Source organism: Daktulosphaira vitifoliae, unplaced genomic scaffold (genome assembly GCF_025091365.1).
Source record: "Daktulosphaira vitifoliae isolate Bord-2020 unplaced genomic scaffold, ASM2509136v1 Scaffold_1, whole genome shotgun sequence".
Taxonomy (NCBI): Eukaryota; Metazoa; Arthropoda; class Insecta; order Hemiptera; family Phylloxeridae; genus Daktulosphaira; species Daktulosphaira vitifoliae.
The window spans coordinates 363,410-389,228 of record NW_026099572.1 but is presented as its reverse complement, the minus strand read 5'-3'; the positions used below and the strand labels follow the sequence as shown (position 1 = coordinate 389,228).

Here is a 25,819-nt window from a genome sequence, read left to right as displayed (position 1 = left end):
AAACGGGCCTATAAAAGAGCGATTTTTAGCTCATTTACCACCTATTTTTTTTATAAAAATCTGGTCATGAAGCGTTTCTGTACCAGACTGTTTCGCGATATTCTCTCTATGACTTAGAATCTTTTTCATACTTGGTGTTTATTATCTAAATCTCTCTTTATTAATGTCATTTTAAAAATAACTTAACATTTTTATCTTTTTATTTTTTTTAGTTTTAAATATTTATAAAATATTAAAATAAATTAAATTTTTATTTTGTATTTTGTGAATTGTGCCAATTAAGAATTTTTTTAATTCTTCAATTGGAGTGTCTATTTAATAAGTGCATTTCGAAAATCTACCTTAGCACATCTAGCGGTTGAAACTGTTGTAATACAATAGTTTGTGACGTGTCACTAAGGAGATCGTAGAATGTATCTTAAATTTAAATAGATACGTGTTTGATTGATTGCACAAGATACTGATGGTTTGTTGAAATCATTACCCTAGCACATCTAGCGGTTGAAATTATTGGTAAAACAATAGTTTGTGACGTGTCACTAGGGATTGATTCTCATATTCCATTACGTTCTTTTCGGCAAGCAGTTTTTGACTCTGTAAGGTCCGTGCATCGACGAGAGTAATCTCCGATGGTGTAGCCAGCCTGTCTCTAACTCTGTCGACTCTCATATCAAACACACAATTTCATAAAATATTGATAGTTTGTTGAAGTCATTACCCTAGCACATCTAGCGGTTAAAACTATTCGTAAAAAAATAGTTTATAACGTGTCACTAGGGATTGGCTCTCATAACCTATCTGGTTATTTAAATATTCATTTTAAAATATAAAGTAACACATATACTCAGACACCAAGCATAGAAAGGAACCACAGTGAAGTAATATTTCAAGTTTAGTAATTTACATAATTTTACAAAATAAATAAATAGATAAAAGTCAGTGCTCTTTTTATTTATATCATTTTTACAACAAACGATCAAGCTAGCTGGACACAAGGTAAGAAATTATATTTCTAAGCATGTCATAAAATTAAGGATAGACTTAAGATAAATCAAGAATAACTTTTGTCAAGCAAATAACAGATAGAAAGGGAAAATATTATTAATAGTTATTTAGTCACCACTCAGGACGCAACAGCTTGCGTTAAACATAAATATTTAGCTTATATTTAACACCTGTATCTTAATACCTAATATCTTCTCATATAAAAAAAACTATTTATTGGATTTCACCATCCCAATATTCAAATCATTAACCTACTTATATAATTCCCTTTTTGCGACAAAAGATAAATATCACATACATACATAATCAATATAAATATATATATCTATAATAACTCTCTTTTTTTATGAAAAAAAAAACAACCGTGTTAATCCTAACTTTTTTTTATGACAAAATCATAACCATTCATTTTCTGACAAACGTATTTTCAAATCTTTGCAGCAATTTAAAATTTCAAAATCAGCGACATCAAAAAGTTTTCCAACATCATACAAAAATCCAAAAACTTCATTAAAGTTATTTATTTGATCAAATCGCTTGTTATTGCATTTATTGTACCATCTACTATAACCAAGAAGTAATTGAATTTGGATTCGTCTTCTAGGTTTTGAATGCCGTCAACGGCTCATTCATATTCAAACATTATTTTTTCCGTAATATATGTATTTTAAAATGGTTCAATTTTTAACTCATTTGCTAAACAACATGCTTCTTTTTTGACCATTTCAAACCCGTTATTTCTGTACTCCATTAAACATGTTTGGAGAACTTTGAGTAATTTTGTGGATGTAACTAAATTAGTATGTGGATTTTGAAGTGACTTGCTAACAATGTTTACTTCAGTCAAAACGCTGTACCAAGTACACAAACTAATTAAAAAATTGTATGTACACATTTCTGCAATTATTAAATTTATTTCACTCAATATCATAGAATCATTAGTTACTTCATTAATTTCATCTAAAGCATCTATTATTTCCTTTACCTGAAATCGAATCGCTTTGACGCTTGAGTGACAACTTTTCCACCTAGTTTCTGACCACTTTTTCACAATCCATTAATGACAATATTTTTAAAAATATTCCATCGAGCAGTCGATGCAAAAAATATTGTAAATATTCTTTCTATTGTTCCAAAAAAATGCATAGCTCGTGCAGAGATTTTAGCTGTATCTTTGAGAACTAGATTATTCTAGTTAATAATAATCTAGATTATTCATTCTAATGCTCAAAAAGGCATAAAAAAATCTCGAGAATTTTGATTTAAAATTCTATTTTGGACGCCTTGATATTGATCGACCATATTAGCACTATTGTCAGTCAGCTATATCTATGTCATAATCTTTTAATTTATTTAAAAGTACATTCAAAAGATTTAACCCAGAAGAAGAAAAAATATTAGTAAAATCTATAAAAAATTCTTTAATAGTAGGATTTATAAATTCTTATAACTAAAGAAAGTTGCTCTTGGCGGCTTATATCCGGCGTACAATCCATAATAATGTCAAAATATTTGGCTGATTAATTTTTTTAAAGAATTTTTTTTTTTATTTCGCTGGCCATGATCTCGATTAACTTGTGTTTTGTATATCATACCTAAGATATGATATACAATGAGTATGTGTCTTATGATCTTTTTTTCTTTTCAGATATTTACGAATGGAAGGTCAAATTTGACAACACATTTCCATCAGACCTAAGAATTTCCCGTTGTTAGGTTGGTAAAGAACGTCCGCGGAACCTCTAAATGCGTTGTTATGCTTAGCCCAAAAATGTATCGCCGCTATAATACATTTTAGGACTTCTTTCCAATAATTCTTTTCTTTTTCGATAATTATCTGATGCTTTTGTCAATAGTCTCTAATTTTTCTAATCTTAGTCGTAATTTTGACCAATCTAGTGCACTTTTTACGTTTACGAGTGAAATTTCATGAGTTTTCAATCTTTTAGATAAATGTTTCCAGTCACTTAACCCGATATTAGCCAAAGAACTAATTCTTAGATTCGTTTCATGACTTGGAAAGAGTTTACAACAAAAGCAATAAACGCGATGACACGAAATACTGTATACTAGCCACTTCCGATCAATAAATTCACCATTAGATAATTTTCTTGAATAGAAACTATTAGAAAATTGTCTTTCAGCTTTATCGATTTTACTTAGAGGATATTTCATATCAATTTTTCTCTTTGGTCCAAGTTTGACTATTTTCAGCTCTTAGGTAGGAATTTATACTATCTGGCCAATTATAAGGGTCTGTTAGGTCATTGTTTTTAATAGGACTTAAAGTAGTTGTTGAATCAAGATTATGCGATATTGGCTCTTCACTTATTTCATTAGAATGGGAAAAAACGATATCAACATTTTTATTTAAAATGTCTTCTTCATTATTAGAATTAGCAGTACTACATGACGACTGTGATGATTGAAAAAATTGCGACATCAAACCTTGTTGTTTTTTTATACATTCTTCTTTTTTTGTTTTTTCATTCTTTTTTGTTGTCCTGAGGGATAGGAACGAAATTTATCGCGATCGTGACTGTCCATAGTAGCTTGGATAAATAACTAAAATAACGAAATTATTTTACTAATTGCTAAAATAACTTACTTAAAATACAAGGGACAATATCAATGAATATATTTTTTTCTTCATACTAGACTGCGCTGTGCTTTCATCAAAATGAATATTATGTTTTATAAACAGATATTATCGACCTTCACATAAAATTCGACGAGAAATCGTAGTCGTATCACTGTTTATAGGATATTTACGTTTTTCGATTTATTTATTTTTTTTTGTAGAAAGTAAAAACCTACAAGTAGTATATTTATATATAATTGTCTAAATCTAAATGCGATAATAAATGAAAGCATTTTAGTTAGAAGTTATAACCACGTATCCAACGAAACAGTAGAAATCAATGTAAATTCATCGTCATACTTTGTTTAATCATTGTATAACTACGTGATCTCTTGCAGTGAAGGCGCGAAGTTTTGCGGGACCGGGGCAATTTAGAAGTGGGGGCCCCAGTAGTAGTAAATTTTTTTTAAAAGACCTTTATTTTTTGCTGAACCGACAAAAAAGTGAATAGGCTAAAGACAAATTAAGCTAAGCAGGTACCCCGCTTGCCCCGGCACTGAGTGAGAACTGAGAAAAAGTAGTGACAAAAAAAAATAAAATAACACATCATGGTAAAATTAATATCTGTATGTTTATATGTGTTATTATTCTCGCGTATCCTGTCGTCTATGGCTTTGAAATTAGACTGTCGTAACGCCCTCAACCCACCATGCTCACCATTCGCCGATAACAATGTTTTCCTGTAAAATTTTACTATATGTATATATATATNGCTATACCTCGTGCATGATACGTTTACGTACTTAAATCGCTTTACATATATATATATATATATATTTGAATTACTATTACAATTTATATATTAACACTTTTTATTCTCATTAAGAGATATAAAGTGTATTCATTCCGATTACAAAGGATGAATCCAGTATCGTCATTTTTCGTCACTACTTCCATGTTCCGGGAGTGGGTAAATTACGCGCCTGCTGCTTTCCTTGGATGTGGCAGCCGTTTCTCAGACACCCTCCCCGGAATCGAACCCTGATTTCCCGTTACCCGTTACAACCATTATATTTGATAGTAACTACTATCATAACATGAAATTAAAAAGTAAAAAATAAATAGTATTTACATATAAAAAACAGTAGCACAGTGGGGTCGAGGCACAGTGTAGACAATGCATAGATGGGACAAGTATAGATGATATTTGACAGTGATTAAAATCACTATCATAAGAAACGCTTCGATGCTAATCTATAGATAGTGTTTCATTTAGAGAAACTGGTGGATTATTCCAAAAGCAACATCAACTCTTATTTCTTTGATTATATCCTAATTAATAGTTCTTTGATTTAAAAAAAAATATATGAATAAATACTAATTGTAATTATTAAATTTAGTATGAAATTGATATTCAATAATTTAATATTGTAATTTAAACGGAGAAATTATAAAAATTTAAAGGGCTTGATACAATAAATTTCAATAAAAACTGTTTGTTACTATAAATAAATGCACTGAACTACAAAGAAATTTCATCAGCAACAAAAATATACCATTCTAAATCAACTTTTCGCGATGTTTTCAAATCTGCAATTAGACTTTTTCTATCACTTCTAAGTTTTAATATTATTAAAAATTAGTATTTACATATAAAAAATTCGCATCGAAGCTAAAAAATTGGCTTTTTAAGTTAACTCAAATTTAAAAATTACTTTTTCGACTCTAAAAAAGTAAAAAAAAATTAATAAGTTTAATTTCTTATGTCTTATGAACTTTATTCTATGTCAATTAAATTATATAATATTCATGAAAGTCAATATATTCTCCTAATAAGATATTTTAAAATAAAATAAATTACAAAACCTAGAATTTTAATTGAAAAATAGCATATTTTTGAATACGGTAGCCATTTGCGCATAGAAGATAGGTCGTTGGGACAAATTTTTTTTTTAATTTTATAGTACATAGAATAAGCTTTAATTTGATATATGTTTAAAGGACTCAGTATTCCGGAACATTTTCAAAAATTAAGTTGAAAAAGTTAATTTTTGTAAAAAAGTTGCTATTTTAAATCCCCCCAATGCTCATTTTTACCATGATGTGTTTTTTTTTTCTGTCCTTTTCTCAATACGTATTTCAATGTTTAATACCGTAAAATAATACATGAAAATTCAAATTTTCACAAACTTCAAAACGCTACAGAATATTTACTACTGAATATTAATAAGATATTTTTTTACTAAAATTTTTCTTAAATTCTACTCTACAAAATAGCTATCTTAGATTTTTTTTTTACATTTTATTTAAAATTTAAAAATAATTAATATTTTTAATAAAATGTAAAAAAATTAATTATTGAGATATAGCTATAGACCTAACGTATAACTATTATTTAAAAAAAAAATCAGCTAAAAATATTAACTGAATCAAAAGTTATTTAAGTTGTCAGTGAGTGGTGGGCCACCCTGTATATAGATATTATTTGTGATTTGTTTGTGCGCGTGCGAGATAGTCAGCTGTGTATTACTTCGGACCGGTTCATGAACGGCATTTGTGTGTACATTCACCCCACTCCTTTCCTATCTTGAACGTCATTTGCACTGCTCACCACCTACATTGTCGTCTTATGATATGTATAATTAAACTTTTTCTTAATAATTTCCGGCACTGAGTATTAAAATTTGTTGACCCCACTCTAAAGTCTAGCCATGTTGTCGCCAACGGACCGCCGGGTCAAACGACGAAAGTTTTTGTCGGAAATTAGCCATCGTGTTTTGCCTCGTGTTAACTTAATATTTTCTGTTTTGTTTTTTTTTTTACTTAATAAATTCCCCTTAATTTAACTTAACCGTCATATTTTTCTTTTTTTTTGTGTGTTCCATCTTCAATGGACTTGTAATAGATATTTAGCACTTATAATTTTATTTTATTTATATTTTAATAATGATGATTTTTCTAATAAAGCACATTATTATGGAAGATGATAGATATAAAAGACCAATACAAATATAAAACATTAACTCAAATTAGTAGAATAATAGATTGCGCATAGGTCTATTCAAGTTTACTTGACTAGCCAATGAGAAGGATTTTGCAATTAAAATATAAAACATTATGTCTCCCCCTCATAAAACAGGCCTATAAAAGAGGGAATTTTAGCTCATTCAATACCTTATTTTTTCTAAAAATCTGGTCATGAAGCGTCTCTGCACCAGACTGTTTCGCGTTTGTGCTCTCTCTGACTTAGAATCTTTTCACACTTGGTGTTTTTATCAAAATCTCTCATAAGTAATGTAATTTTAAAAAAATAACTTAACCTTTTATCTTTTTATTTTTAGTTTTAAATATTTATAAATTATTGAGACAATTAATTTTTAATTTTGTATTTTGTGAGTTGTTTCAATTAAGAATTTTTTAATTCTTCAATTGGATTGTCTATTTAATAAGTGCATTTCGAAAATCTACCTTAGCACATCAAGTGGCTAAAACTGTTGGTAAAACAATGGTCTATGGCATGTCACTAAGGAAATCGTAGAGTGTATCTTAAATTTGAATAGATAAGTGTTTGATTGATTGCACAAGGTGCTAATGGTTTGTTGAAATCATTACCCTAGCACATCAAGCGGTTAAAACTGTTGGTAAAACAATAGTTTATGACGTGTCACTAGGGATTGATTCTCATATTCTGTCATGCTCTTTTCGGCAAGTAGTTCTAGACTCTGTAAGGTCCGTGTATCGACGAGTATATCTCCGATGGTGTAGCCAGCCTGTCTCTAACTCTGTCGACTCTCATATCAAACACACAATTCTATAAATACTGATAGTTTATTGAAGTCATTACCCTAGCACATCAAGCGGTTGAAATTATTGGTAAAACAATAGTTTGTGACGTGTCACTAGGGATTGGTTTTCATAATCTATCTGGTTCTATAAATTGTTACTTAAAAATATAAAAGAATATATATGTTTTAATACCAAGTATAGAAAGGAATTTAAGTGAAGTAACATCTTAAGTTTAACAATTTCAATACGACCATAAAGTAAATAAGTTAATTAAGAGTCAATGTTTATATTCTTTTTACAACAAACGATCAAGCTAGCTGGCCACAAGGTAAGAAATTATGTTTCTAAGCATGTCATAAAAATTAGAAAATAGACTTAAGGTAAATCAAGAATAACTTTTGTCGAGGAAATAACAGATAATAAAAAAAGGGAAATATTATTAATAGCTACTTACTCACCATTCAGATCGCAATAGCTTGCGTTCAACGTAAATATTTAATTTGTATTTAACACCTATATGAAAAAAAAACAATTCAGCCATTAAGGCTTGGCGCCCAACAATTGGACAGTAGCATTTTACGTGAACACACACTGTTTCCCATTCATATAGCATGACCAATAAATATCAAGAGTCGTAAAATCCTCCTCCATAATCATTGCACATTTCATTGTAGAATTAATATGACTCAGGTGTGGGTCATACGGATGTAATTTTCTTGCGATATACATTTTACGACAAAACAGTGGTCATTGTATCTTAACAAAGAATTCATAATTATATACTTTTATTTTCATCTTGTAGCTAAACCTACTTCAACAATCCGTTAACCATAACATCTGTATTCTATTATTATTCCTCTTGCTTAATTATAAAACGGTAGCACAGTGGGGTGGCGGCACAGTGGAGTCGTGGCATAGTTGGGTCCAGTATAGATGATATCTGACAGTGATTAAAATCACTATCATAAAAAACGGTTCGATGCAAATCTGTAGATAGTGTTAAATTAAAAAAAAAAAATTTGTTAAAATAGCATATTTTTGAATATGGTAGCCATTTGTGCATAGAAGATAGATCGNAAAAAAAAAAAAAAAAAAACACGTCATAGTAAAATTAATACCTTTTCCGCTTCGCATCGAAGCTAAAAATATAAATATCACAAATATGGGCAATTATTTTATTTCCTTCATATCTTCATTCTTTTTATTAATAACCATATCCCTTTTACCTTTCTTTTTTTTATGACAGACTCGTGTATTTTTTTCCTTTCAAAAATCAACTCCCCTAGTTTATAAGTTACGGGCAACGGCCTTGTATAAGGTCATCCCTGATCTATATGGTTATGTGACAACTGTCACGAGGTTTTGGTATACATGTACTATCAACGACTCAACGGACATCAACTTTAATATTTATTAATTTTATATATTTTTTATTGTTTTAATATACAAAATTTAATTTCTCTTTAAAATCCTACTGTAGTCCGACAATACATTGTCTCCCCCAGTAGGTTGGCGACCCTTTTCTTGTTAATTTTTCAATGCGCCATGAAAGTTACAAATTTTTCGTTGCGGCCAATTAATTCGATTTTTTTTTATATTTGTAACCTTTCAATATAAAAAGCCAAAAATAAAGAGCATTAAAAGACAGATGCAGTCAGATATTCAGAGGCACTCACTTCGCTCGATCATTCCATATAATATAATATATGCAAGAAGTGATCGCCGTCATCACAAATATATATGTACAAAAAATACAATATCTATTTATTTAAGAGTGTCACAGAAAATATCAAGGTAGGAATCTAATAAATTCACCAAAAATAAATAAGGTTTAGAATTAAATTTTATGAGTACATAGATTAAGTAGGCATACAGGAAAATCAAGTGATTATCAATAATAATAATAAATATACCCAGTAAATTTAATAAATCGATAATGTTTGTACAGAGTTACTTGGCAGAGATATATCGTTGATATATGTCTATTTCAGGAGTTAGGTTGGATGTTCATATTCTATTTAATTTATTTTTTTTAAGTAACTTTCAAAGTACTCTCTAAATTAGTACAAGTAATACCCCCTTTTTAAAATACAATAAATAATATTATTTTCTTTTTTTGATTCACTACAATATTACATAAATATAGTACAAGTCTTACGACTACACTTACCTTGATATCCAAATGGATTCGTAGATAGATGATGAATTGTAATGTTCCTTGTTGACGTAGATATTTTAAGTTAATTTAAATAAATAAAAATACTGGTATGAGGGGCAAGATACTGAGTTTAGTTCTATGATTTTTACTAATTATTTTATCAAATGTATATAAGTCTTAATGTTAAAATTAACAAAAGTAACATGAATTTTACATTATTAACTTTTAATATGAAAGTGTAAGAGTATGGGGGAATAATAAGTGAGAATGAAAGTGAGAGTATGCGAGTGTGTGTCTGTGCTAATTTTACTAGCCCTTTTATATTAAATTAATTGGTAAGGTGATGAAGGGAGGCCCGTTTTTCTTAAGAGTTTAACTATTTTATCCTGCCGTCTGTTCGGCGCCACAAATACGCTTATGGTAATTATAAAGATTGATATTAATGTAAACATCGCTCCAAATGACGCTCCAATTTGTACAAAGTAATAAAATAATTGTCAGTCAAAAAAGTATTTAAAATTGATAATTATTTATGTGGAAAGATTATTTTAGAAGTTTCTTGAATATTCTCGAAACTTCTATTTTGATTCATTACAAAAGTTATGAGACATAGACAACATCAGTTATTTCTCTTTACTTCTTCCTCCGTTGGGGAAGGAGATGCAAGTAGCCAATCCCGCATCTTCTTACGTGACGCTACAACTGGACGGAACCCAATCCCCTGTTGTAACGCAATCGATGAGGGGTGTTATCGAGCTTACGTTGCTCTCCTCGTCTTCTCTACTTTTTTTTTTTATTATAAACTTTTTAATTAAAGAACAAAAAAAATTAGGTTAAAAATGATTAATTCTAACATATTAAAAATCAAAATCAATAATAATTTGAAAACATTTAATTATAAAAATTATATAATATGATTAAAAAATTAAATAATATATTTTTGAATCTAAGAACTACTAATCGGGATATAATTAAGGAAATAGAAGTTGATGTTGCTTTTGTAATTATCCACCACTACCCACTATAGAATGTTAAGTTAGGTAAATATAAGGATGTAAAACTGATTATTATTATTATTTCTATCCTTTTTTTTCATAATATGAATCGTTTGGTAAATAAAATAATAATTATAATAATAATAATAATAATTTAATTAATTAATCATATTTAATGTTATTATTTAAATTTATTTATTTATTTTTATATTTATATTAAATAAAATATAAATAAATAATTTTTATATCGCTCGCAGAAAAAGAATTATCAGTTGGGAGTTATTGTTTCTTTTAATCTATTCATTTTAAATTAATAAAAATCACAAAATATTCGATTTTTATACATTTTTACGAAGATTTGTGACTGCTTAAGTTAAGGTTCGTCTTATTTCAATAATCGATGACTGTTTTGAAATAATCATACTAATTGGTAGACCTATTAAATCAATAGAAAATTCTGGTTTTAGAAAAGTTACTAATCCTCTTTTTAAAGCAATTAGTTTTGCACCACATGTAGAGTTGATTCGCAAAACTTAATTGAACGTGCTATTTATATTAGGAAACTTATCTGTAACGAGATAAAGGACAATTTTTTTTTGTTTAAAAATAGATTTGGCTACTCGACACGACTGAAATATACTGGGTATTAATGTACAGTGCATAAAAAAATCAAAGATATTAATACGATCTTTAACCATTACTGAAATTGGTAGTAGTAAGTCTGTCATCTCAAAAAAATGTATTTTTTATGCATTGAATGTGATGTTGGAATAAATAATCAGTTTTCAATTGATAACGCGAGTATGGAAGATCACGAAGATATTGTTGGAGAGCAGTAGAAAGAGGAGAATGGACGTTAAAATAGTGATTTATTGAATTGTAATAAACCAAAAATAAAAAAGAATTAAAAATAAATTAATTAGATTGTAGGGGTAAAAGTAAATAATTAAATAAAATATAAATAAATGGAGGGTTATAGTTATATTAATTATGTGGTTTTTATTATTAAATTATAATTAAAATACAAATTAAATGTCTTGTCTATAATATTTATTATATGCTTTATACATTAATTGTTTCTCTTATTATTTATTAATAGTTTATTACGCAATAGATTGTTGGAGATTCAAAAGCATAGATTAAATTGTACTTACCTTACATCCTGTGTAATGCAATAATATTTCAAATAATCCAATGTTGATTTTGGTATTAAACACACTACATAATATGTATATTATACGATTTATACTATACGTCATATAAAATTTAAAATAATAAGATTTAATTATACAAAGTCTACGACTGATCTTACTTGTAAAAGATTCTATATACTCTATATTTTATTATAAATATAATTTCAATTTTTTTACGTCTGTTGAACAAGTATTTTTTTAGAGAGTATATTTTATTGAGAGATTGACACCAATATTTCTTAAATGTTTCTCTGGTCTGGCCAAAACAAAATTCAGAAATATTTATATCATTGTAAAAAAATTTATCAAGACGAAATTGTGGTGGCCCAATGTATCCCGGCACTAGAAAGCGCCTTGAAAGGATGTGGCACAATAATCACCAAGACAAAAATTAAACACTAAAAATATATTTGTAAGTTTCTTTGCGCTGTCCGCCGGCGCGATGCTCGTTAAAGCAAAGTTATTAAGGTCAATGACTAGCTACCCAATAAGTATAGAGTTGCAATACACTTAGTCCAATATATTTATTAATAAATTAATTTAATCCTCAGTATTGACTGAGGAAATTGTGACCTTTAGCTCTGTCCGCCGGCGCGATGTTCGTTACAACAAAGATATTAAGCTCAAAGACTAGCTAACCAATAAGAAAAGCTCACAATATATTTTTATTACTAAAATTTAAAGTTGGGTTGGATTTATTATTAAAATAAAATAATTTTAAAAAAGGGTTTAATGTTTAAAATATTATTTGACATTTATTTTCACAACAATACAAATAAAACATTATTATTTAATGAACAAATTAAATTAAATTAAAAGATTCACCAAAACAGATTTCACCTTGAAATTTCTAAGTGTCATTTAGTTTTAAAGAAAAATATTCTAAGTCCAAATTAATTAAAAAATCGACTAAGTCCCGGAGAGTGAAATCTTGAGTAGAGTGTCGTAGATTTTGTGTATTTTAAAATCGTCGAAAGAACTGGTTTAGATGGGGGAAAATGGCTTTTTATAGTCTGAAGGGGGTAACCCAGCGATCTCTACCGTGATCCTGGAAGCTAAGGCTTTGTATTCTAATTGGTTAATTAAAAGAGGGTTCCTGCGTGTAGGCGTTACTTAATAATTTCTACAAGAGGGAGATTTTATCGTATAATTAAAGGGTTATTTTGTATCTTAAATAAGAGAACCCTGTTTTGGTGATCTTGTATAATCATAATATGTGACATACATGTACAAATGATAACATCATATTATATGTTAATATCATATGTAATAATATAATATTACAAATGGTAGAATGTATGAATGTAAACACTGTCAAAAATTTTAATTTTTGACAGTGATTAAATTGTAAAAAACGCTTTGGTTTTATAAAATTTAATATTATTATAATTATTTCAAAACTTTAATTCAACTGAAATAAGGCTAAAAGTAAATTTACTGAATTATTTCGTTTTATTAATAAATATTCATGATATTTTTAATTGGAAGTGTTAACTGAAATGTTGAGTGATATTAGACACGACATTTTAACGTAATTAAACTTACGGGCTGTAGCGTACGAGTATTTTCTTTTTTTTATTAACAGATGACATAATTTTATTTTTAATTAAACCAAGTACCCATTAACCTTTTTTTGGCTGTTTGTAATCATTGTGTATATCATGATAGATATAGTGGAAGTATCGTTAACATATATTGTATGTAATAGTGAAAAGACGTGTGTTTACTTTGAACTCTACTTAATGAATAAAATTAAAGAAAAACCTACCCGAAGACGAAGTCGTACTGTAAGTTGGGATCACTCAGTTGGTATAGAAAATGAGTTATTCACGAGATCTTTATCAGATAGGAGTTCTCAATTATCACAGGTATGTTTCAAGTTAATAATTATTTAATGGTAATTCGGGTTTTATTTTATAGGAAAACAAAACACGTAATTTTAATACAAACTAACATTGTACTAGGAATATTATTTATATTTTTTATTTTATTTATACACGATCCTTTCATAAAAATAATTGGTTTAACATCTGATTACTGAACTCAATAAACCAACTATCATTATTTTTATATTAATATTATTTATATTAATTTTGTTTCTAAAATTATTTTCATATTCATGTCTAATAACACGTAATAATTTGTTAAAATGTATAAAAGTATTCACTTAGTGTTCACAATTAAAAACAATTAAATAAAAATTGAAAGGAAAATATCTAAGATTTTAATATAAAAAAGAATTATTTTGATTTGTTCATTTTTCAATAAATTATGGCAATTTTTAGAAAAAAAATGTGGAAATTTATCGATTTTAAAAATAGTCATTTTTTGGGGGATTTTACGGGGAACGAGAGCAAAATTTTCATTTTTTGATGGAAAATCTTCTAAAATAAATACTATTTTAAATACTAATTAAAAATACTAAAGGTAGTATTTTTAATTTTACTAAGTGTAAAGAAAACTTCCATTATAAGAACTTGATAGTAAGTACTTTATATAATAGTTATAAAATCATAATTTATTACTATTAACACTCAGTTTTAACAATTGTCATTTTTAATTTAGAACTTAAAAGTTTTTTTTATTCATGGCATTCGATTTGTTTTGTGTATTGCGTGAGAATCGTACTATAAACATTAATGTTTGTACTTTCTTTTACTATTATATTGGTTAATTTTATGTGGGTGTGGCACGGCTATCGTACATGACTATTCAATTCATTTCTTCTATGATCGTAGACTGCATTAGACTTGTTTGCGTTAAAATTTGTATTTTATTTTATTTTTAATTGATTAATGTAATGTAAGGTATAAATGCAATGAATTAATAAGTTATATTTATACAATAAAAACTATAAATATGTCAAAATGTGATAAAACTATATTTTTAATATACATGCATCTCCATCTTATTGCTGTTAATTGTAAGTATTGAGTCTCATTAGCTTTAAAAAATTTTGAAAAATGAATCAGATAAATAAAGCTTATTATCTTAATAATTTATTTTAGTCATAAATATCAATAATTTATATAACAAGGAAAAATGTTTGGAAAAATCAAAATATCTATAAAGCAACATGATTTGATTAATACTTTATTAAACATAAATTTTATACAATAAAAAATTTTACTAAATTTTTTCTGTTTCATACATTTTTTAAATAATTATGGTAGTTTTAAGAAAAAGAATTTAAAAAAATGTCCAAAATGATTGACTTTTAAAATTGTAATATTTTTTTAGTAATTTCTCCCATTTACGGGAAACAACAACGGGAAAATTTTTTTAATTTTTGGGGGTAATGTCTTCGACTAGATACAATTTGTGATCTTTTGATGTATCTTTGAAATAAATCGGTTCAGTGAGAGCTGAAAGAAAATAGTAATAGATACAAAAAAAACATCATAGAAAAACCTTCTTAGGTTCGCATCGAAGCTAAAATTTCATATTGTGAAAATTTGTGAGGAATTTCTGAAATATATTTTTTTTAACTATATAAATTTTCATTAAACACAAAATATTAAGTTATTATATTATTAGAACTAGTGACTGAAATGATAATACAGAAAGCTATATCTAGGGGTATACCGAAACAAAAGTATCACAGGTAATACGTGTAATAAGCTGAATTATTTTCTATCATGATAAATGTTAAGAACCGATTGTACGTACGTTATATGTTTAACAATTTTGGTTAGACAATATGTATCATTAAATGAGATAAAAATTTGTCAAAAACGAAATATCAAGTAAGTTTATAATTTCTGTTTTATATTTAGAAAAAAATTTTATATGGCAGCAATGTAAAACAACGATAAGGGCCCGTATGGGTTTATTTGTATTATTCATATTATTTAAAATATAAAAGAATTTGTTATTTTTTACAGTTGTACAATTTAAAAGTAAATCAAAATCCTAGTAAAAGCTCTTATTGTGTTGGAGTTAAACTACAAAGACCTACTTATATTTATATTTTATTATTATATTAATAATAATACTATTACTATTATGTTACTATTATATTAATATTCAATATTGGACATTTTAGCTAGTTAAAGTTAATTTATTTTAGATAAAGGTGATAGTTAGATTTTAAGTAAACTTAATTTTAACTATTTAATCGTAATTTTGAAAAATTATTCGATACATTATTTTAAACAATTTATTTTAGTAGTTTGTATTGACAGTGGTCAATAGGTAAATGGAAAAAACCATATGAAATTTTATGTTTAAGAAAAAAAATCAGAACAATAAGATCGCAGTACAGCAGGGATATAGCAGTTTTTTTTTTAATTCATACCTTATATGGGTGTCAACTTTTTTTTTTAATGACAATATACATAATTAATAAAAATCGAGTGGATAAGAGTGACTATCGTTTTGATATTAAAAGTATCACTCTGTATTTTGTTACCTCATTTTCTAACCGAAGGTAAAATAAAGCGTGTAGTTTATGAAATTAATGAAATACTTAGATTATCAGAAATGAAAATAAATAATACAAAAACCAAGTTCTTAGTTTGCGCCAAAGACCCGAAAATATAAGCTAATGTTTATATACATATAGTCAAAAAATAGAAAAAGTAGATGATATGGTATACCATTTATAGAACTTTTGTGGTAAATCGATATCTCATGTGTTTCTCAGACCATACAAAAATTTACACCATTCAAAAACACATTTAATTTTTGCCTTTACAATAAAATACCCTATTTCGAATATAATCCTACGAACTGCTGACCGTATAGGCGTTTTCCATTTGTAAGACTTATACAGGGTGGCCCACCACTCACTGACAATTTAAATAACTTTTGATCAAGTTAATATTTTTAGCTGATTTTTTTTTTAAACATTAGTTAGACGTTAGGTCTATAGCTATATCTTAATAATTAATTTTTTTACATTTTATTAAAAATATTAATTATTTTTAAATTTTAAATAAAATGTAAAAAAAAAATCTAAGATAGCTATTTTGTAGAGTAGAATTTAAGAAAAATTTTAGTAAAAAAATATCTTATTAATATTCAGTAGTAAATATTCTGTAGCGTTTTGAAGTTTGTAAAAATTTGAATTTTCATGTACTATTTTACGGTTATAAACATTGAAATACGTATTGAGAAAAGGACAGAAGAAAACGCTATCTTTTCATGATTACTGTGTATACATATGATGATAATGTGTATACATTACAAACTTGGCATAAATACCATGATAAGAAATTAGATAAGGCAATTATTACTTATCACTCTCATTCAAAAGTATATTGAAAAGATAGCGTTTTCTTCTGTCCTTTTCTCAATACGTATTTCAATGTTTAATACCGTAAAATAGTACATGAAAATTCAAATTTTCACAAACTTCAAAACGCTACAGAATATTTACTACTGAATATTAATAAGATATTTTTTTACTAAAATTTTTCTTAAATTCTACTCTACAAAATAGCTATCTTAGATTTTTTTTTTACATTTTATTTAAAATTTAAAAATAATTAATATTTTTAATAAAATGTAAAAAAATTAATTATTGAGATATAGCTATAGACCTAACGTATAACTATTATTTAAAAAAAAAATCAACTAAAAATATTAACTGGATCAAAAGTTATTTAAGTTGTCAGTGAGTGGTGGGCCACCCCGTATATGGTAGTTATAAGTTAGTGCTTTTCTTTGTGTCTTTGTAACACTCCAGTACATTAATTTGATTACAAAATAATGGGAAATACTATAGTGACTTTTCATCTTTTAATATGTAACGAATACATTTTAGTAACAAATCTCAGAAAAACTTAATCATAGGACTAGTGGCAACGATCAGAAGTATAACATACGAGGTTAATTAGTTTTCGACACTATAATCCCCATTTATGCTGATCGTGACACATTATATAAGGACAAAAGACTATGGTTTTCCTATGCAGTCGCTTATTTTAATTTTTCACGTAATCGTCTCAAAATTTCTATAACATAACCTACTCTAGTGTATTCTTTACACGTGTTTTTTAGTAATTAACTTGACTTCTTTCACATAGTCTAATATTTACTTTTGTAAAAATAATTAACATAATACTAAATAAATAAATACTATTTTCTAAAAATGTAATTATTTATGATTGCGAAACGTTTTACCGAATAATACGACTCACTCGGAGTAAAAGATATAGGTAGCATAATATAATATACGATAGAAACCAATGGCATAAAATTAACCTAAACCTGTATGAATTCTTACCTAACAATAGTGTTGGGAGAAATATTAAATGTTACGTGATCAACTCAAAATTAACGACAAATCTACTGATAGGTAGAGGTTTTACTTCTTTTAACCAAATTATTCCAGTTGCAACCATATATCATTAAGAATGATATATGAAATTAAACTGACTAAAATTATAATGGTCAAAATATGTATGCTCATAAAATCTATGACCCAAACTTTGCCCTCTAAATTTAATATGTGTAGGAACTATATCATCTATTTGTTGAAGTGAACTACCTGAATCAGTTCTGAAAGGATCAATCCATGTGAAATCACCTAATGAGTGCGCTGGTATAGCTCAGAAATTGTGAAATTTATATTATAGACTCCTTAAAGATCATTGACAACAAAAATAATATATATATATTTTTTTATTGTTTTTTTACCAGATAACATTTTTTATAATGAAAAACATGAAAAAAAAGGCCTATGTTCTAGAGCCTATAACTTCACATCCAAATAAGCTATCACTGTGGAACTAGAACTGTTTTACTCATATTAAATAGTACTTCAATTTCATTTTTAAGTTTATGAATTTTGAATTTATTTGAACATCGAAATTTTGATTTTAATTTTTTTAATTTTGCAGTATTTTAATAGCAAAATTTTGAAGGTCAAAAAATTTTTTAATTAAAATTTTTTTTTCTTTTCAGAAACTTTTAGTTATGTTCTTTTAATCCAATCATATTTTAATCGATTAATAATTTTTTTTATATCGTTTTACGGTCTTGAACACGCGTGGTTTGCTGAAAATAGCCAACTTTATCATCTCATTACACTAAAGTGACTGAACGAATTTTTTTCAAATTTACATAGTACTTATCTTTAGGCAATTAAAACGTCTGGTGAAAATTTGAAGATGGAGAAATAATTTTAACGCTACTTATAGAATTTACAAAATTTTTAATTTGCGTATTATGGAAAATCCACAAACTACGTAATTTTCAACACTCAATTTTTATTTCTTGTATTTAATCTGCGTTCTGTAGTATATTAAGTTATTGGGACTCATAAAAAAATCTTAGGAGCAATGGATAAGTTCAGAAAAGCTCCATTACTTTTCTTTATAAAGTTAATTACATCAATAGACATTGTTGAATCTTCGACTACGGTTTGACAAATTAAAAATTTTTCAAATAAATCATACGCACAAATATAATTTTCATCTTCAGATTGAAGATATAATACCAAGTCGATATATTTAGATCTAATAATTTTTTGTTTTTAACAACTAAACTATTAATGTATAACTTTATATTTTATTGTATTTGATTATAATTAGTTTAATTATAATTAGGTATGATGTAAACAGATATAAAACTTATATTTATATAATATAATATATAAATAGAATTAAATTATAATGTAGAATAAATTATAAGGAAATTTATAATAAATATTATTCTATAATACGCTCAAAAATATAACACATTTTATTAGAATAATAAAATGATCTAAAAACCATAATATCTGAAAAAATTACGAATCTAAAATTAGTTGCTTACAATGGTTGTTATTTTACAATGTAGTATGTTATTTTTGTGTAAAATAAATGCAAAAAATTAAATGTTGAAAATTACGTAGTTTATGACTTTTCCATAATACTTAAATGATAAATTTTGAAACTCTATAAGTGGTATTAAAATTATATTCTCTTAATATTGCCAAAAGAGCACAGTAAAGAAATGGTCAGAAACAAGGTGTGATAGTATTAAAGCAATAAAGTTTCTGATCGTTCATCGCATTAATCCATTTAATTATCATTTTTTTGTTGATCTTTTGTTTCGTTTCCAATTAATTTTGTTCGTCTTTTTGACGAAATCAAACCCTTTTTTTTTTCTTTCTTATTGCCGGCATAATGTGAACCGCCTTGGAACTACCGCGAGGTATTGCTTCAGGGCGATATCAAACCCAACTAAGGCAAACCTTAACAACGATGGTTTGATAAAGTCTTAAATGATCTAGCAATGCCAGGGGAGTTGAAAATTACAGAATAATGGATATTATAGAGAGAGATGGAAGTGTGTATTGCAGCAATGGGCCTTCACGACTTCTAAATCTGAAAAAAGAAGTGTAACACTAAGAGATATAAAAATAAAAATTATGTACAATAAGGAACTCAATTTACTGTGTCGTTTTATTTTAAAATTACTATTATTTTCACATATTATTATACAGGGTGTTCAGTAAGTTAAGAACACATGTCAATTGATATAAACAATGAGATCAATTGAAACCTGTTTTGTTACTTACTGAACACTCTATATAATAATAATTAACGGTATTAAAAATAATTTATACAAGCGGATATAAATTGTGTGGCAGTATCGTTTTTTACCCAGTGTAAAAATTATTTTAGGCTCCATAAAAATATCGTATAACTTTTATTTAAAAGGAACGATAAAAAAAAATAATAATAATTGCTAAAATATTAAGGCATATCTCATTTTCTTAGTTGGGGTCCATGTATCATCACACTTGTCGATAAAAAAGAGGTGTCGTATGCAATGTGACACGACAACACACGCATACAGCTTACAGAAAGACGTTAAGGGTATAAAAATGAAAACGCATAATTTCAAAAAAAAAAAAAAGCACACTGTATAATCATAGAAGAACCTTCAGTGTTCCAAACCAAAATCTATTACATCTCGATTTTATTCTTTGTTATATACTTAAAACTAGGTAGAGGTATTATTAAATATTTACAAATAGAAGTTATTTTTGTTAGTGTTTGTCTTTAACGTCTAGTCTTACATCTAGAAAGTTAATTTTGTTATTGTTTTTTTTTTAACATTCCATAAAAATTTACTATTTGATATCTACATAGTAATATGTAGATATCATATAAAGGCTAGGTAGTTTTTTATGAACCAGATATTTAAAGCTTTCAGGACGATCTTAATAATAATTATAACTAACAACATTGATGATATATATTGAAATATTTCTATACGAATTCTAAATTTTTAAATTACGTATGCATTTAGGATTTCCAAAAATAGAATTTTTGTTGCGCTAAAATAATTTCTACAATAATATTTGTAATTTTCTCATTTTTTGGTGATACCATAAAGTTGACATGAAAGCATCCTTTTGCGTTTATAGTAAGCATATTAAATGTCAATGAAACATTTCGTAGTGCTCTTATCTTATTAAAAACGTATAAATAATAAAAAATAAATGACCGCAGAATTACGTATACGTGGTTTGTCACGATAGTTTTTTTAGGCATTTTTTGTGTTTAATTAATTAACAATTAGGTTCCGCCCCAAACCTCTGGTCTTTCGAGCTTCACGCGCCTTGGTTACGTGACTCTTTGGGCCACGTATCAACCTAACCAAGGCAAATATTTAATGAAAGTAATGTGCTCAATTTCATTTCCTTGCCATGTGATTTAAATTTTCTGATTTGCTTGACTGTTACGTAGATGCAAGGCACATATCTGGGTTTGGTTTGAATTGTTTTTTTTTTTGGTTGTAAAATAGCATGGCCTGAAGTGAAATATTCATCTTAATTTTTACTTCCTTGAAGTTATTACCTTAGATTGACAGAGCCACATCATCTGCATCTGTAGATTATAAAATTTGGCACCTGGTTGTATTGGAAAATATTGATTGTTTATTTAGACGTTGTAGAGTATCGGAGCCAAAACACTGCCTTGGAAGAACCCATTCCTCTGGGTTCTTCAGTTACGTTTTTTACACTCCAGGACTACAAAAGCTGTCTATTGTGGAGTAATGTCTCAATAACTTTAGATAGATTATAGTCTTCAGTGAGTTTATCCAGAAGTAAATTGTGATTTAAATATTGCATCGATGATATTTTTTCTTTACGACCAGTTTCGATAAATTGTGTTAAGTTGAGGATTTGGTCTGTGTATGATTTTAGAGTCATGTAGATCAATTTATCTTTAATGAGTTTCTTATCAACAGTAAAGCTTAATCTATTTAGAGGTAATCTTACAAATAATTTATACGGATGGAATAAGAGATGGGACGACCACTTTTTGGGTCGTCAAGGTTCTTCCTAGGATTGAGTAGTGCAATAATCTTTATTTTTCTCCATATTTTGGGTATCTGATAAGTGATTATTGTTTCATTAAAGAATTTATAGCACCAGTTCTTGGCAACCTGTCAAAAATATTTGATCTGTTTTGACAAAATATAAATAAATAATTTAAATTTGATTTTATATTAATTTTTAATTAGTATATTACATTTTAATAAGAATTATTCATTACCAATACATATTAAATTATAATTTAATAATTTAATACATTTGATGTTAATTAAAAAAATTCAGTTTTTTTAAATTATTTTTTTAATAATTTATCTACTCAATTTTTAAGAAGAGAATGCACTACTGCGTACGTTTTAAATTAAAATAACGGATAAACTACAAAAACAATACATTATATTCGAAATTAAAATGCTACATACGTTTTAGATTACAATTTAAATAAATCTATTTATTTTTATAATTCTATTATTTAAAATAAACAAGTGTATATAATTATAATTAATAATAAATATATTTATAATGGTACTTGTTTATATTTAGATTAATACAATCATAAAAATAAATAAATTAAATTAAATTATAATATACAATAATTTAAAAGTCATAGCTTCGCATCGAAACTAATAAAAAAGCTTATAAATCGGTGAAAAAGGAATAGATTGAATTAATTTTTTTAGAAATTTTAGAAATGTCTCTAGGTGAACTTAGTGAAAATTTCAAACTTTAAATCGTAAAACGGTGATTCTCGAAAATGATCAAAATTTTTAAACTCTCGCGTTCTTAAATGCACATTTAAGTGTATCTTAGTCTCTCTACGTAATAAAAAAATATATCACAATGTAGGAGTCACTTAAAAAGGAAAATATTCATATTTTTATCAGAAACACACAAAAATATTTTATAACTGTTGTTATAAACTCAAATAATTAACCTAATAATATTTGTTTGAAATTACTAAATATATTTGGTTAATATTTTTACAGTTGGTTCAATTATATAGGTAGTTCTATTTGTTTGGCGTACTTTAGTATACCGTTAGGCTATATATTTTTAACCATTTTTCGTGATTTTGTGAAAAACACCTATGATTTATTAAATTTTTTATTGGTCATTATTGATATTTTAAGAAAAACTTACGTTTTTTATTATTATTACTGTTATATATTCATTACGTTTAATATCATTATTTCTATAATATATTGAAGCTTCTGAATTACAAAAGTTAAAAAGAATAATAAAAATTGTCCACCATTGTTTTAGAGTATAAAAAATTGTAAAAATATCGGATTCATACTCTTCTTTTTTTTTGTCTTTATCCTAACTACTTGGGGTCGACCACCCGTATCCTAAACTTGCACTTGACACGATTTCCCACATTATCAATACACACACCAGTAGTCCTAATATAACCTTTAATTATATCCAACCACCTGTTTATTAGTCTTCTTTTTCTTCCTAAAAATATCGGTTTCATAAAAAAATGAATTAATACATTTTCATCTAATTTTTTTTAGCAAATAGATTTCTAGGAGCATGTGTATTTAGATTATTTTATATATACAGTTCATAAATTAATTATAAGTAAGCCTGCTATATATATATATGATTGAATTGACGATACGAGTCCCAAAATCATGAGGACAGAGTATCTCAACATAAGTTATTATATTTTCAAAACATGAAAACGTTTTTTTTATTGCTCGTTATTTTAAAAAATCGCTATAACTTTAAGCTTTTTCTATTTTCAAGCCTACCTACATAATAAATATGGTTCTATGGATGACATTTTTTAATTAGATATTAAAAGTTAATGAAACATTGGATTATTTGAAACGAATAAACGTTATGGGTGTCTGCTAAGTATTCACAATACATTCAAAGGAAATTTATGATTATTTTGTGTTGTGTTACACTATTTATCAATTTTACAATTGTCATATAGTATAACTTACTATAAAATTTTTGATTCAAGTAACACACATTAAAAGTAATATATAAAAATGTTACAAAAAAAACTAAAAATTTTAAATAAATATTAAAAAATGCATATGCTTAATTAATATTTATCAATAAATGGTATTTTTAAATTAGGAAATTTAATATATCTAATGGTAGGTTAGAAAAAAAAACATTCGTCCATTATAGTGTTAGTGGTCATTACACGCGATTGGTGGTATCTCCAAAAAGTACTTACTACACATGCTCTCATATACAATCATGCAAGTTTAACATTATTTACAATTTTTTAGGAACCACCTTCATCATCTGGTTTACGTGATTTATTAACTAATGATATTTTTGAAGACAACATGAGTATTAGTAGAGGTCATTCCATTGAAAAGGTCAGATTTTCAACTAGCCGAACTCATTCAGATGGTAACTAATAAATAATAAAATGTTTGATCTAAATTTATTTGATTATATGTTTTTCACTACTTTAAAATGTGTATGTTTTAATACTAAAAAAAAGCCAGTTTTAACATCTTTAAATTAGATTAAATTAGATTCTTTATCATATAAATACGAATATTCTGCGTATTCAAATGTATTTCATATTAAAATTACTCTGGTTGGTTCTTTAGATCTCATTAATAACAGGACACAAAATTTTATGTTCATATTAAAAGGGCATAAATCACAAACTGATGATTTTTTTACCGTGAAATAATATTTTTTAATAATCCCTTTTTCATTCGACATACTTTATCTTAATCGAGATATTAATAAGGAAATATCAGATCATGTAGCTTTTGGAATAATCCACCAATTTTTTAAAATTAAACACTATCTAAAGATTTGAATCGAAGCGTTTTTTTTTTATAGTGATTTTAATCACTGTCAGATATTATTATACTTGATCCAGCAATGCAACGTCACCACTGTGCCGCGACCCCCTGTGCTGGGATTTTTTTTTATAAATCTGACCCTTTGCCTATCGACAGAGGAGATTCAAAATTACAACTTTATAGTGGGATATAACTGTTAGGACCTCAGCAGAAAACACGTTGCATTCCTTCATGATTTATTTTTTACCTAGAGTACGAATTTGCAAAAATAAAAAAAACGATAGCACAGTGGGGGNTAAATGGGGGAAACCTCCAAAAAAATTACAAATTTAAAAATCGCTAATTTTCGAAATTTTTTCAATTTTTTTTACTAAAAACTGCCGTAACTTTTTCAAAAATGAACATATCAATATAATTTATTTTTATAGATGGTTGATGTCTTTACTTATCATTTGGTATATTTTTTTTGTAAATCTGACACTTAACCTGCCCACAGGGGGGGATTTAAAATGACAACTTTTTCACAAAAAATTTACTTTTTCAACATAACTTTTGAAAATGTTCCGGAAGGTCTGACACTTTTATATATATCTTAAATTAAAGCTAATGTAATATACTTTAATTTGAAAAAAAAAAATTTGACCTCTGGACTTGTCTTCACGGCGAAAATGGCTACCGAATGCTATTTTCGTGTGAAAATTCTCGATTTTATTATTTATATTATATTTAACTTTATAATGCTATAACTTATTGAAAAGTTTATGGATCCACACAATTTTTTTATGAGAAATAATATTTTTTAATAAACCCTTTTTCATTCGACATACTTTATCTTAATCGAGATATTAATAAGGAACCAGCAGATCAAGTAGCTTTTGGAATAAAACACCAATTTTTTTTAAATTAAACACTATTTAAAGATTTGCATCGAAGAGTTTATTTTTGATAGTGATTTTAATCAATGTCATATATCATTATACTTGATCCAACTATGCCACGTCACCACTGTGCCGCGACCCCCCTGTGCTGGGTTTTT

The 25,819-nt window shown here is 26.8% G+C and overlaps 1 protein-coding gene across 6 annotated transcripts in view; it reads left to right on the top strand.

The window, feature by feature from the left end:
• Positions 1-7,681: 7,681 nt before the first annotated feature.
• LOC126895873 (transmembrane channel-like protein) overlaps positions 7,682-25,819 on the top strand; it is an 89,246-nt gene continuing 71,108 nt past the window's right edge. For 2 of the 6 annotated variants that reach the window (XM_050668156.1, XM_050668154.1), the window contains exons 1-2: positions 13,332-13,586; positions 24,247-24,373. In XM_050668156.1, the coding sequence (XP_050524113.1) occupies positions 13,380-13,586; positions 24,247-24,373 (334 nt within the window). In that variant the 5' untranslated portion in view covers positions 13,332-13,379. Of the gene's footprint in view, positions 7,701-13,330; positions 13,587-14,404; positions 14,642-24,246; positions 24,374-25,819 lie in introns of those variants that run through there. The other 4 variants (XM_050668157.1, XM_050668159.1, XM_050668153.1 and 1 more) reach the window with 4 other exon arrangements.